The sequence below is a fragment of the Lipotes vexillifer genome, unplaced genomic scaffold, assembly GCF_000442215.2.
Source record: "Lipotes vexillifer unplaced genomic scaffold, Lipotes_vexillifer_v1.1 scaffold1180, whole genome shotgun sequence".
In the NCBI taxonomy this organism is placed as follows: Eukaryota; Metazoa; Chordata; class Mammalia; order Artiodactyla; family Lipotidae; genus Lipotes; species Lipotes vexillifer.
Genome location: NW_006771828.1, coordinates 1,095,355 through 1,109,329, shown reverse-complemented (window position 1 = coordinate 1,109,329; position 13,975 = coordinate 1,095,355). Strand labels below are relative to the sequence as shown.

The 13,975-nt window shown below is 41.4% G+C and overlaps 1 protein-coding gene across 1 annotated transcript in view; it reads right to left on the bottom strand.

Annotated features, from left to right (window-relative positions):
• Nucleotides 1-10,295: 10,295 nt before the first annotated feature.
• The window catches only part of FAM135A (family with sequence similarity 135 member A), a 102,218-nt gene continuing 98,538 nt past the window's right edge, over nt 10,296-13,975 (bottom strand). Inside the window, exon 20 of the mRNA XM_007447209.1 lies at nt 10,296-10,501. Within this exon, the coding sequence (XP_007447271.1) occupies nt 10,296-10,501 (206 nt within the window). The remainder of the gene's footprint in view (nt 10,502-13,975) is intronic.

Genomic DNA, 13,975 nt, shown 5'->3' with positions numbered 1-13,975 from the left:
TCCTTCTGTCTTTTGTCACTCGTGTGTGTGCTCTTGCATTTGCTTGGACACTTTGGCTTTGTGCTTGTGCTAAAACTTTTAGCTCAACAGGAATTTAACAATGGGACAAGGTATGTTCCGGATGCAGACCCCCTTGAGTCTAGTTCTGGACCACTTCAGAGACTTCCGCCAGATCGGCAGGGAATTCGGGGTCTCCGTAGACCCGGAAACCCTCCGCACCTTTTGTGAATTGGAATGGCCAACATTTGAGGTGGGATGGCCATCCGAAGGTACGTTCTCTATTCCGGTTATAGCTGCGGTGGAAGATATTGTCTTTAAGGCACATGATGATCAGATTCTCTATATTGAGTGTTGGCGGGGTCTCGTGGAGACACCACCTGACTGGCTGAGGCCCCGGTTGCCCCCGCCGGGAGCTACCAACAGAAAGGGAACAAGATCTAAAGATAACATATGTGCCGCCAAGATGGCGGACGGGAAAAAACCTAATGTTAAAAGCTCTAAGTCCCCGCCCCGTCCTCTTGCAGGGGAGGGAGAGGAAGAAGAAGAAACCCCTCCTCCCGAGGCGTGTGCGCCTCCCCCTCCCTCTGTCCCTCCCGAGGCAGTTAGCGGCCCCGACAACGACATCCTCCCAGGTCGGCCCAGGAGACCGCATACCCGGTCTAGAGATCACTTGACTGAACCGCGACCCACTGCTCTGCCTCTGCGGCAACAAGCACGTAGACCAGGGGAGGCACAGCCCTTTCTTACTTACGCCCCCTTCTCCACGACTGATTTATATAATTGGAAATTACAAAATCCTCCATTTTCTGAGAAACCACAAGCGTTAATATCACTTATAGAAACTATATTTGTAACACACCAGCCGACCTGGGATGATTGTCAGCAATTGTTACAGGTTTTGTTTACCACGGAAGAAAGAAAAAAAAATCATGTGGGGGGCCCGTAAACAGGTACTTGGTCCAGATGGACGGCCCACTGATAACCCCAACCTAATTGAAACCGTGCTCCCTAGTACCCGACCGAAATGGAATCCTAACACGGAGGAGGGACGAGGGGCTTTGGCCCGTTTTCGCCAGGCTCTGTTAACAGGACTTCGGGCGGCAACACGAAGGCCAACTAGTATGACCAAGGTTACAGAGGTGACCCAGGGAGCCACAGAGTCTCCAGCCGCCTTCCTGGAAAGGCTGATGGAGACTTATAGGCTATGGACCCCCATAGACCCTGAGGCACACACACACAAAAAAAACAGGCAGGCGGGCAATTAACTTGGCCTTTGTGACACAGTTGGCCCCAGATATCCGAAGGAAATTACAAAAATTAGATGGGCTTGAAGGGAAGAACTTATAAACTGAGAAGAGACAGTCAAGGCAGGTATTAAAAGAAAAAGTATTCTCAGTCACTAGGCAATGTGTGACTTGTGCACAAGTAAACCAAGGGGCCAACTCACAACACCAGGAACTGCGTAGGTATCGAGGCAACAAGGCAGGCCGCTTTTGGGAAATGGACTTTAGCCTGATAGGAATTTTAAAAGAGGCCTTCTCTCCTAAGCTAAGTATTAAACAAAGGGGAAACCTTTGAGATACAAATGTCCTATCTGGTCTTCTAAGAAACCCTTATCTCTGCCATCTTTTTAAATGCAAATTTAAAAAAAGATGGTAAAGTAACTTAACACTTGACTTGTCAAGGATAAATAGAGATCCCAAGTGTCTTTTCTATAAGCACTAGTAAAAAGGATTTAGCCATCTAGATTGGTGACCTTGATTTGTTCCATCTGCCAGAAGCCCAATTTGAATCCAACCCCTTGTAACTGATAGATTTTATGTTGTACCTGACTCAGGACTGAAATTTTGGAATGGGAACAATGAGACCTCTGTGTTTGTATTTTCATACGTATCTATATGTGTGTTGTAGATGTATGGTATTGCCAAAAGTTAATTCATAGAAGAGCTCTACTTAATTGGCTTTTTAAAAAAATCAAACACATAAATACTCAGAAATAAAAAATAATCTGGCCAGAATAAATTTCAGGTTCATGTCATCTGAAAACTATTCAGTACTAAACTGATATCTGGTATTGAAGGTGGCTTAAACTTGTTGGTTTAATATAGACATGTCTTTAGAGTCATCAGTGTTGAGTACAATACTTCTGTTGTACCTAGGTTTACTAACGGTCAAATAAAACCTTATTCCATCTGTTATAAATCTGTCAACAAGAAAAGTAACTCAATGTAAAAAAAAAAAAAAACTTTTAAGGAAGGTAAGATGTATGTTTTCAGTAAAAAAAGGTGGGATAAATAAAAATAAAAAACATACTGAAAACAGTAATACATGATCAGGATTTTCTAAGATTGGACTGAATTTAGTTGGGTAAATGGATTTTATTAGGAATGGGCTAGAACAAGACTGGATTTGGTTTCTTCCCCCAAAGTATTCTTAAAATGCTGCTTTTGACAACAGACTGTGCGAGTTTCTTTGCATTTAAGTGATCTGTATTTGCTTTTGAGATCTTTTGTAACTTTGGTTAAGGAATAAGTATTGTCTCACAGTGACCTATGATCTTATTTGACCAACTGTTTTAAAACTTTTTGACAAACTTCCCAAATATCAAATTTTAATTGTTTCTTTTGATTTCCAGTTAACTTTGTGATACTTTAGAGGTCCCCTGAGGTATCTTAAAGAAAAATATTTAACTAAGATTACTTGGTATGTTAAACGTAATCATTCATAATTCTGGTTATTGTAACCAAGTTTCTTTATTGATTCCAAGGATTTGGACTGGATACAAAAGAAAAAGGGGGGGGATTAGATAACGAGAAGGAAGGAAAGATATGGATTACAGGGGGCCACTGGGACTCAACGCTGTTTTTGGACCACAGACAGGAAGGTCGACTTGGGCAAACAAACAGTCACCCACTCCTTCCTGGTCATGCCTGACTGCCCCTATGAAGGCAAGACAAAGATCACCGAATTTTTATTCCTGAGAACCTAGGCCTGATGTTGATACGACGCTTGCATGAGGGAACGCATCTGGGATCTACAAAATTACATGAACTGTTAAAAACTCGTTTTCGAATTCCATAACCAGTTTCCCGAAGTAACCTTATTACAATATGTGGATGATTTACTTGTGGCTGGAAAAACTGTGCGGGATTGTCTAACAGGAACAAAAGGCCTAATAAGGTTACTACAGGACTTAGGCTATAAACTCTCAATTAAAAAGGCTCAGATTTGTCAAGAACAAGTAAACTATTTAGGGTATATCCTAAAAGGAGGACAGAGATGGCTAGGAAAGCCATGCACTCAGGCCATCCTAACCTTACCAACCCCTACCACAAGAAAGGAATTGAGAGAATTCTTGGGAATGGCGGGCTATTGCCGGCTCTGGATACCCAGATTTGCAGAGCTGGCCAAGCCTCTATACGATGCCCTGAAGGGCGTTAACCAGAATGGCCCCGAAGCCACCAAGATTAACTGGACTGAGACACAAGGGAAGGCCTTCCAGGACATTAAAAGGGCTCTTACCTCACCTTCTGCTCTGGCACTCCCCAACCCTGATATGAACGAACCGGGGTGGCAAGGGGAGTACTAACTCAGAAACTTGGGCCCTGGCGAAGGCCGATAGCCTATCTCTCTAAACAACTGGACCCAGTAGCCTCCGGGTGGCCCTCATGCGTCAGACAAATTGCAGCCACTGCCCTGCTGAACCTCGGCACTGGAAACCTTTTGTACAAAAACTGAAAATAAAATTTCCGGAACCCACATTGCCACCTGGAGACTTAGTCTGGTAAAGAAGCATAACCCCCAGACATCGGAGACTAGGTGGACTGGACCTCATCTGATTGTGTTGAGTACCCCGACTGCTGTTAAAGTCGACGGTGTCCAGACTTGGATTCATCATAGCAGAATAAAGAGAGACTACACCACAGAGGACATGGACACTAACAGATGGATTGACTGGGCAAACTTTAGCCCAAAACGAAACATACCTCCTGAATACGGAAGACCAGGAATCAAGGATTTGATTAGTTCCTAGAAAAAGGGGGGAATGTGACAAAAGAAACGGAAGAACAGCTTCAGGGCTAACAGCACATTTTGGCTTCTGTAAGAAACTTGCTTGCTTGCTTGGGGCAGGAAGAACCGGGTTCCTGATTGGCTGATTTAAAATTAAACAGCTCCCTCCCGCCTTGGGGACTTCCCGCCCTGTGAAGGGTATAAAAGCCTCGCCCGGCTGTTAGTCGGGGTCTCACTCACTTCTCTCCGAGTGGGACCCTGTCCGGACAGTTTGTGTAAGCTTCTATACTTGTATAAATCCTTTGCTAATCTTTCTGCTTGGTGTTGGTGATTCTCTGGTGTCCTTGGTTGGGACACGGGTCGCATTTACCGGGGAACTTAACTCCAGGCGTGTGGGTCCCGGACCGTAACAATGACGTTTGGGTGCAGCACAGAGCAGAAGGGTCTCATCTGGTCCAGCTGCTGGGAAGGAGAGCTGCGCATCCGCCCTCCGGTTCCAGCGGCTCCTGCCGTGTTCGGAGCATGTGTGGCAGGTCAGGAGGCTTCATGGGACCTGTGGAAAGTCTACACAGAATCACACCGGAGTCCTTCGGGTGTTTTTTTTTTTTTTTTTTCCTTCATTCCTTCCTTTTTTTATTTTTTAGGAAAGTTCTTGGCCAGCTCTTGGGCCCTGGTGATGTCTGACCGAGTAATGTCAGGTGGCTATATAATTTGAGTTTCTCATCACGAACCAGAGTCATCTGGTCCCCCTAGATAAGGACTCCTTTCACCAGGAGGCAGTGGTATATTTGGAACGCGGCCAGAGCCAAAACCCAAGCAGTTTTCATTAGCAGGTAGCTCGGTAGCTTACATACACACTTCACCCTTAGTTCATATCTACAGTTTAGTGGTGAGCTCCTTGTGACCAGCTGACAGAGGAAAAAATTCAAAGCTGGATTATGGAGTGCTTTGCTCAATATACTGACCAGCTGACAAATGACTGCTTTGGCATTTCGAGCTGCATTTAACAGAGGCCCTCGAGGAACAGCAGAGAGAAAAAAGATCCTCCCAGAGGGCAGAACTTTATCTTATAATCGTTGCCTGGAAGGAGATATAGCTTGAGATAAAGATCTACATCAATTCATAGGCACTGAAATCAAGTGGTCAGGGACTGGGAAAACGTAAAGGTTTTGGAACAGGTTTTTTTGGAATTAGGACCTCTCCAAATGGCCCCAAAGCATGAGAACATTTGGGTCCCACTGAGTGCTCAAAAGAAGGCTCCCATGGCAAAAGGGCTCTTAATCCGAAACAAGATTACTGCACGTTATCTACTGCTGTCTAACATATTATACCAACATTTTGGGGCTTAAAACAATAAACATCTATTCTCTTGCAGTTTTTGTGCGTACGAAATCCAGGAGCCAGGGTGCCTCTGGCTCTAGGTGTTAAATGAGGTTGCAGTCAGGCTGTGAGCCGGGGTTCCTGTCTCACATGGAGGCTTGACTAGGGGAAGATCAGCTTCCGAGCTCACGCACATGATTATTGGCAGGATTTAGTTCCCTGTGGCTTTTGGACTGAAGACCTCCCTCAGTTCCATGCTGCGTGGGCTTTTCCAAAGGTCATTTCACAACATGGCAGCTGGGTGTCCACGGAATGAACAAGCAGGAGAACAAGGGAGACTGCTCGTGATGGAAGCCACAGTCCTTCTGTAATCTAACCTCAGGGGTGAAAGTCCATCACTTTTACTGAACTCTGTCATTAGAAGTGAATGACTTAGCAGATCCAGCCCACCTCAACGGGAGGGGATTACACTGGGGGTGAATGCCAGCAGGTGGGGAACACTAAAGGGCATTTTAGAGGCTGCTGACCACCGTGACCATTCTGCAGGCATCACTTAGCCTCCTCCCCTCACCCCAGCTGTGCTTGCTCAGTGCCCCCCCCCTAACAAGGGAGCCACGGTGGCATGGAGACATGCATGTTTCCCCCCTGCCAAGACTGATGGGCTAGCACCACTACTTGCAGTGACCAACCCGGTCGATCCCTGATATAATATGGAATAGCCTGGTGGCAGCTTTGGTTACAAGGGACTCTACTATAATGAAGGAGATAGCAATTTGTTCTATAGGAATAGACAATTATTCTGGGTTTGGATTGCTTTCCCTGACTTATGCTTCTTTTAACACTTCACCTGTGGACTTACTGAATACCTTATGTTCCATACACTTTATGTAGCATCCCATACAACATTGTTTCCTGTGGATACAGATGCCTGTGGGATAAACCAGTCTCATCACATATCCCATCAGATCAGAAGCAGCTGGTCTTGTAGGACAGCCCTGTTAAAGGTTTACTCTTGGAACCAGGTGAGAAAATGCTTTGGGATGCTGTCCTAAAGGATTTGGCATGTGCTCCAAATGAGTTAACAGTGCTCAGTGATAGCTCTTCTGTTGACAGAATAACAGGCTCCAAAGAGCAGCAGAGGGATTGACCTCTTGTTGTGATGTCTCACACCCTGCCTGTGTATTTTGCTTTCCATTATGAGGAGACACAGTCTGCCATGGGTCCCGAGCATCCCTGCATATTATTGCTGAGTATCCCAACTGCAACTCATTGCCTGATACTGGGCAGTTTCTGTATCTGGTCATATGGGCATCTAAGTAGGTCAAGGCAACCACAGCATTGCTACCATTTAACTGCTGCCCTCCTGGGGGAAAGAACTGGCTTGTGTGCTGCTTGTTCAAAAATGGTTTGGCCCTTGGCTCTGGATTCTTCTCCTGTAATGCAATCCAAACTGCTTGGCCCTGGTCCTGCATCGCGTGTACACGCCTCACTTGGCCCTCAGCATCACCGTGGGAAATGAGGCTCTAGGAGCTGGTGTGAATGTGCTGACCGTTTGGCCACGACTTTGCTGTAGTAAGGTCTCTTGTCTCTGACCTGGGAGTCTCCAGTCTCCATGCATCCATGAAGCTGCAGCAAGACTGCAAGCAAGACAAGTAGATACAATCTCAGATCCTTCGCGGCTCACCATCCGTCTGCACGATTCCAGGTTCTGCTGGTATGCTAAGTTTGTACCCAGAGTCGGGTATAAGGGGATAGGTAGTGTTTTCTCTGAATTGGAAGTTGGGGTTGCCTCCTGGCCATTTGTAGCTCATGCCCCTAGGTAAGGAGTTAGGAAAAGCGGTTAAGGTGCTAGCTGTAGTGATGGGCCCTGATGACCACGGGGGAAAAGGGAGTGGGGAGAGGACTCTGTCTAGAACTTGGGGGACCTCGTCTCCTGGAATAACGTCTCACACCATGTTGAATTGTAAACATTAAGCAAAGATTATTGCAACCATAAAGAGTCAAGGCCACCCAAGCCTCAGATCCTTGGATCACCCAAAAGGTAAAGAAATCTGATCAGCTGAGGTGCTGGTTGAGCACAAAGAAAACAGGGAGTAAGTGGCACTGGTGACAGGTCATAGCCATCTAGCTTAATGGCCAGTGACAGAACTAAGGGCTCTATTTACCATAGTTTTGTTTTCGTTTGAAATCAGAGAGCTTTGGGACATGAAACACGCTGCTCCCTATATCCTACCCTGGAGATTCTGCTTCAGTTGGTCTGTCCTGGGGCCCTGAAGTTCACCAAGGAAACTTGCAAAGCACTGCTCTAGCTATAGTTTCTTCCTCACTAGCTCATGCGTGTGCTTATGTAGTTAATAATTTCTTTTCTCTCCTTGTATATTGGCGGGGGGCGGGGGGTGATAAAGTCACAGTTTTGTCTGTGGGCTGCACACCACTGAGGCAAGATCATTACAAAACCAGACGAGAAATGGACGTAACACTGAAATCCTGGACTTGAAACTGGATGGGGGATAATAGCAGTATGTCAGGACGAAGCATTTAAAAAATGTGTGAATATGATATTCGTGATGTTGGAAAGGCAAAGAGATGGACTGTAGTAGACCTCTGATGTGTTTTTCTATTTGGTGCTCAGTCATCAAACCCATTCCACAGGTTTAGTGAATTCTGGCAGGAGAAACAGTCCCATCTTCTGCTGGAGAAGCTGACGAAGTCCGATATACTCACTGTCTTGGGTGCCTGATAGCCTGGGGGCTGGCACGAGACTAAGCCTGTCAGTCGTATGATCTCACCAGACTTTGAATCTGGAATGAGTGATGATGGAAGTAAGTGGATGTCTGGGATCTAGTTTTCAGAGGCATCCCTGCTGGCAGAAACATACACAGACCTCCAGCTCCCCTGGAGTTGGAACTTGCCTATAATTTTGGTCATAGTCTAGCTTCCTTGGTTTCTACCAGTTTTCCAAGAGTGGTTCTCTCCAGCCTTTCTGTCAATTCTGTGAGCTACCTATATTCTTCCAATAAATTCTTTTTCTGCTTAAGTTAATCACAATGTTTTTTGTTGTCTGCAACCCAGAATTCTTACTGGTATACACTTCAATGAGATTTATTCTCTAAGGTCAGTTATGATCATTGACCCTCTCCCTCAGAATTCCACCCCACCCCTGCACTCTGAATTTGGAGGTGAATAGCATATGACAGTTTCCCTGGTAAATCAGAAGTTAAATCTGTTAGACTTGAAACCATAATCACTGATGTGCTTTTAAAACTACTAAAACAGGGCTTCGCTGGTGGCGCAGTGGTTAAGAGTCCACCTGCCGATGCAGGGGACACGGGTTTGTGCCCTGGTCTGGGAAGGTCCCACATGCGGCGGAGCGGCTGGGCCCGTGAGCCTTGGCCGCTGAGCCTGTGTATCCGGAGCCTGTGCTCCGCAACGGGAGAGGCCACAACAGTGAGAGGCCCGCGTACCGCAAAAAAAAACCAAAACCAAAACCAAACTACTAAAACAACCAACAACCAATCAACCTACTATGATCATAAGAGCAGTTTTCCCTTAAAAAGAATTACATGATTATGAATAAGAATGAATACTTTGATAAATCTGGAAGATTATTCAAACTTAGAATAAGGTGAACTTCTTTTTTTAGTTAAAAAAAGAAATAAAAGAAAAAAACTATGGTATTTCAAACTCAGGACCAAGGAATGTGATGATGAAAAATGTGTTTAGCAAAAATAAAAATATACCTCTAGTATTCTGAAAATAAGCAAGTGTTTTAGCTGTCCCTCCAGATAGTCATTTGTTCATTTATTAGCAGCAGAGGCAATAACACAATGCTAAAAATAAACATGCATCAGTTGTACAATACACACTTACAAAAGCCTATCTATCCTTAGTGCATTATTTTTTTTCACAAGTAAAACAGGAAAGGAAAATAGTGAATTTAATGCTATTCAGCACCTTGAATAAAGTCAAAAGACTTTACATCTCCATATATCAAAACATTTGCATCTGTATCACCAAACATGTAAAGTTAATTATTTTGTTCCATTTGAAACATGAATTATTTTATTTACATTACTCTTTAGTTCAACAAATTTTAACAATATTTAAAAATTATCTAAATTCATAAAAGTAGTTCATAAATTTCAACATTTAATTATGTACATACAAGGAAGTCCATGAAAAAAGTTAAAGAAATGTAGTCAGAAAGTTCAAGCAACATTTCCAAATTTAGCAAAATTCCAACCAAATCAAGGCAGAGGGCATTCAAACATTCAAAAATCTCTAGATGCTGCTAACATGAACATGAAAAGTTCTAGTAATAAAAGTCAACATGAGAAATAATGTTGAAATCACCAGTAGAAAATATATTTTAATAGGCATGACATATATTTACTAGCAACAGTAATAATGCTTCTTTTATAGAAAATGTTTATAACATTGTCATATATGAACTACCCGATTTGAGAGGGCAAAAGAGTTGATTTCAAAAAATATATTTTAGCAGCCATAATTTTACTTCCAGTTAAAACATAGTAAAATGTTAAAAGTAAAATTTATGATTAACTAAATATACCCCAATACTAGAAAATTTAAAATCCCATGCTATTCTAGCAATAATGGCCTCTAATACAATGTGTCTGATGTGAGGATTGTGGAAAGCCAATAATAAACAATCAGACATACATATGGGCTTAGAGTTTCACTGAAATACTTATGTAGCAAAATATATGAAAATGTAATAGAAAAGTAAAAAGATAAAATTAAAAAAATATTGCACAGCCACATTACCTAGAAAGTAAAGTTGATGTTTAAAAAGCTCTAAACATGGATGATATAAATTATCTTCCATATAAAAAGGTATAAATATTTCTTAGAACTTATCAGCATCTACAGTTTAATATAATACATTATCTGAATCACTGTTGAATGAGGTAATTGTCAAGTCTCTACCAATGCATGTAATCCTAATGGAAATATTTGAGGGCGGCAACCAGAAAGAATTTCTCTAAAAATATTTCCGAATCCAGAACAGCTATATGTGCAGCTCTCCCAATGAGTGAATCAGCTGTATTGGGCAATGCATTGATGACATTATATCGAACCAAGTTACAATCCTTGCTTTGCAGAACCGGGCGAAGCAAGTTGTGGATCATTTCTGAATAGATCTGTCCTATGGAACAAATAGAAAAAAGGAAAATCGGTTCACAAGAAGAACTGAAAAAAAATTCTATGCCAACTTTTATATAATTTATAAAATTTAGTTACATTATTTCCGTTTAAAGCAGAAAATTGTCTTTTAAAAGGTTTTTTTCCCCTTGAATATCACTTTTGAGACTGTGTTAGAAAAAATATAATCACATTATTTATCTAGTCAAGTGAAATAAATTTATCATACATTATTCTTGCCAACTTGATATTTTTAATTAAAAGCAATGAATATAACAGAGCAAATAGTTTTTTTCAACCTTAAGTCAATTATGACTCATTATGAAAGTAAAGGAGCCATGCTGAGACATTCTGATAAGACAAAATTTAAAACTTGAGTCAAGAGCAAATACTTTAAAAAAGTTTCCATGGCAGCCAACGTTATTCCGCATATTTCCAAATTATCTTGAGAAAGAATAGCAACTTCCCATAATCAGAAGAACAATGTGAGTTTGGCTCATAGGTCAAATTGAGAATTTTTTTTTTTTTTTTTGGCCTGTAGGTTTATTTAATGCTTCGTTTTGCTTTTAATTTCAAGGTTGTGCTCTTCTCTCCCTCTTTTTGGTTAATTCTTACAGTGGATTTATTGAGGGCATGCAAAGCATAAAAGGTAAAGGTTACATACATATACACATACAAGCACAAACTGCCTTAAAAGGGGCAAAACAGTTTTTAATGCTCATGCATTACTATATTACTAACAGATGAGTGCTAACACATATCCATCAAACGTGAATTTTAGGGAGGCAGGTATTAAATTTCAGGGTAGAGGCAGGATGTAGCCTTGAGGAATGATGAGAAGTGAATAACATACAGAAGCATAATTAGAGAAAGAAGAGAGATGTGTTTAAAAGAGGGATCAATAGAATATAGATTTCATAAAAAATGACTTTTAAAAATTATTTCTTTTTTTAATTGAAGTATAGTTGATTTACAATATTATATTAGTTTCAGGTGTACAAACATATTGATTCAATATTTTTATAGATTATACTCCATTTAAAGTTATTATAAAATATTGGCTCTATTCCCTGTGCTGTACAATATATCCTTGTAGCTTATTTATTTTACGCATAGTAGTTTGTATCTCCTTTTTTAAAAACTTTATTTCTTTTTGGCCGCGTTGGGTCTTCATGGCTGTAAGCGGGTTTTCTCTAGTTGTGGCGAGCGGGGGCTACTCTTCGATGCAGTGCGCGGCCTTCTCATGTTGCGGAGCACGGGCTCTAGGCACGAGGGCTTCAATAGTTGTGGTGCGTGGGCTCAGTAGTTGTGGCTTGCAGGCTCTAGAGCGCAGGCTTAGTAGTTGTGGCGCATGGGCTTAGTTGCTCTGCGGCACATGGGATCTTCCCGGACCAGGGATCGAACCCGTGTCCCCCGCATTGGCAGGCAGATTCTTAACCACTGTGCCACCAGGGAAGTTCCAGTAGTTTGTATCCCTTAATCTCCTATCCCTATCTTGCCCCTCCCCCATCCCTCTTCCCACTGGGAACCACTAGTTTGTTCTCTGTATCTGTGAATCTGTTTCTGTTTCATTATATTTGTTTGTTTGCTTTATTTTTTAGAATCCACCTATAAGGGATATCATACGGTATTTGTCTTTCTCTGTCTGACTTATTTCACTAAGCATAATGCCCTCCAGGTCCATCCATGTTGCTGAAAATGGCAATATTCCATTCTCTTTTATGGCTGAGTAGTATTCCATTATGTGGCTACACCTCTTCTTTGTCCATTCATCAGCTGATGGACACTCAAGTTGCTCTGATGTCTTGGCTACTATAAACAATGCTGCTATGAATACTGGAGTGCACATAAGTTTTGGAATTAGTATTTTCTTTGGCTATATGCCCAGAAGTGGAATTGCTGGATCATATGGTAGTTCTATAATGTTTAAAATTTTTTGAAACTCCATACTGTTTGTCACAATGGCTGCACCAGTTTACATTCCCACTACAAATGTATGAGGGTTGCCTTTTCTCTACAATCTCACCAGTATTTGTTATTGTGATCTTGATTTGCATTTCCCTGATGATTAGTGATGTTGAGCAGCTTTTCATGTGCCTGCTAGCCTCTGTATGTCTTCTTTGGAAAAATGTCTATTTAGGTCTTCCGCCCATTTTATAATCTTTTTGTTCGTTTTTCTGATGTTGAGTTGCATGAACTGTTTACATATTTTGCCTTACTGGTTGTATCATCTGCAAATATTCCCATTCAAAAGGTTGTCTTTTTGTTTTGTTGATCGTTTCCTTTGCTGTGCAAAAGCTTTCACACTGAAAACTTTATTTAGGTCCCATTTGTTTATTTTTGCTTTTGTTTCCATTGCCTGAGGAGACAGATGCAAATATTGCTATGACTTATGCCAAAGAGTGTTCTGCCTATGTTTTCTTGTAAGAGTTTTATGGCTTCTGGTCTTACATTTAGATCTTTAACACATCTTGAGTCTAATATTTTTATATGGCGTGAGAAAATGTTCTAATTTCATCTTTTTACATGTAGTTGTCCAGTTTTCCCAGCAGCACTTATTGAAGAGACTATCTTTTCCCCATTGTGTGTTTTTGCCTCTTTTGTCATCGATTAATTGACCACAGGTGCGTGGGTTTATTTCTGGGGTCTTTATTCTGTTCCATTGATCTATGTGGCTGTTTCTGTGCCAGTACCATGCTGTTTTGATGACTGCAGTTTTAGAGTATAGTCTGAAGTCAGGGAGTGTGACTGTCCAGATTTCTTCTTTTTTTCTCAAGATTGCTTTGGCTATTTGGGATCTTTTTTGGTTCCATATAAATTTTAGGATTATTTGTTCTAGTTCTGTGAAAAATTGGTATATTGATAAGGATTGCTCTGAACCTGTAAGTTGCCTTGGGGAGTATGGACATTTTAACAATATTAATTTTTCCAATCCATGAACACAGACATCTTTTCATTTCTTTGTATCATCTTCAATTTCCTTCATCAATATTTCATAGTTTTCAGAGCATAGGTCTTTCACCTCCTTGGTTAAGTTTATTCCCTAGGTATTTTATTGTTTTTCATGTGATTTTAAACAGGATTCTCTTTTTGCTTTGTCTTTATCATAGTTCATTATTAGTACATAGGAAAGCAAGCAGTATCATGCCATCTGCAAACACTGACAGTTTTACTTCTCCCCTTCCAATTTGGATGACTCTTATTTATCTGTCTGATTGCTGTGGGTAGGACTTCCAATGCTATTTGAATAAAAGTAACGACAGTGGACATCCTTGGTTTGTTCCTGATCTTAGAGGAAATGCTGTCAGCTTTTCACCATTTAGTATGAAGTTAGCTATGGGTTTGTCATAAATGGCCTTTATTATATTGAGGTAGGTTCCCTCTATACCCACTGTGATGAGAGTCTTTATCATGAATGGCTGTTGAATTTTGTCAAATGCTTTTTCGGCATCTTTTTTTTTTTTTTTTTTTTTTTTTT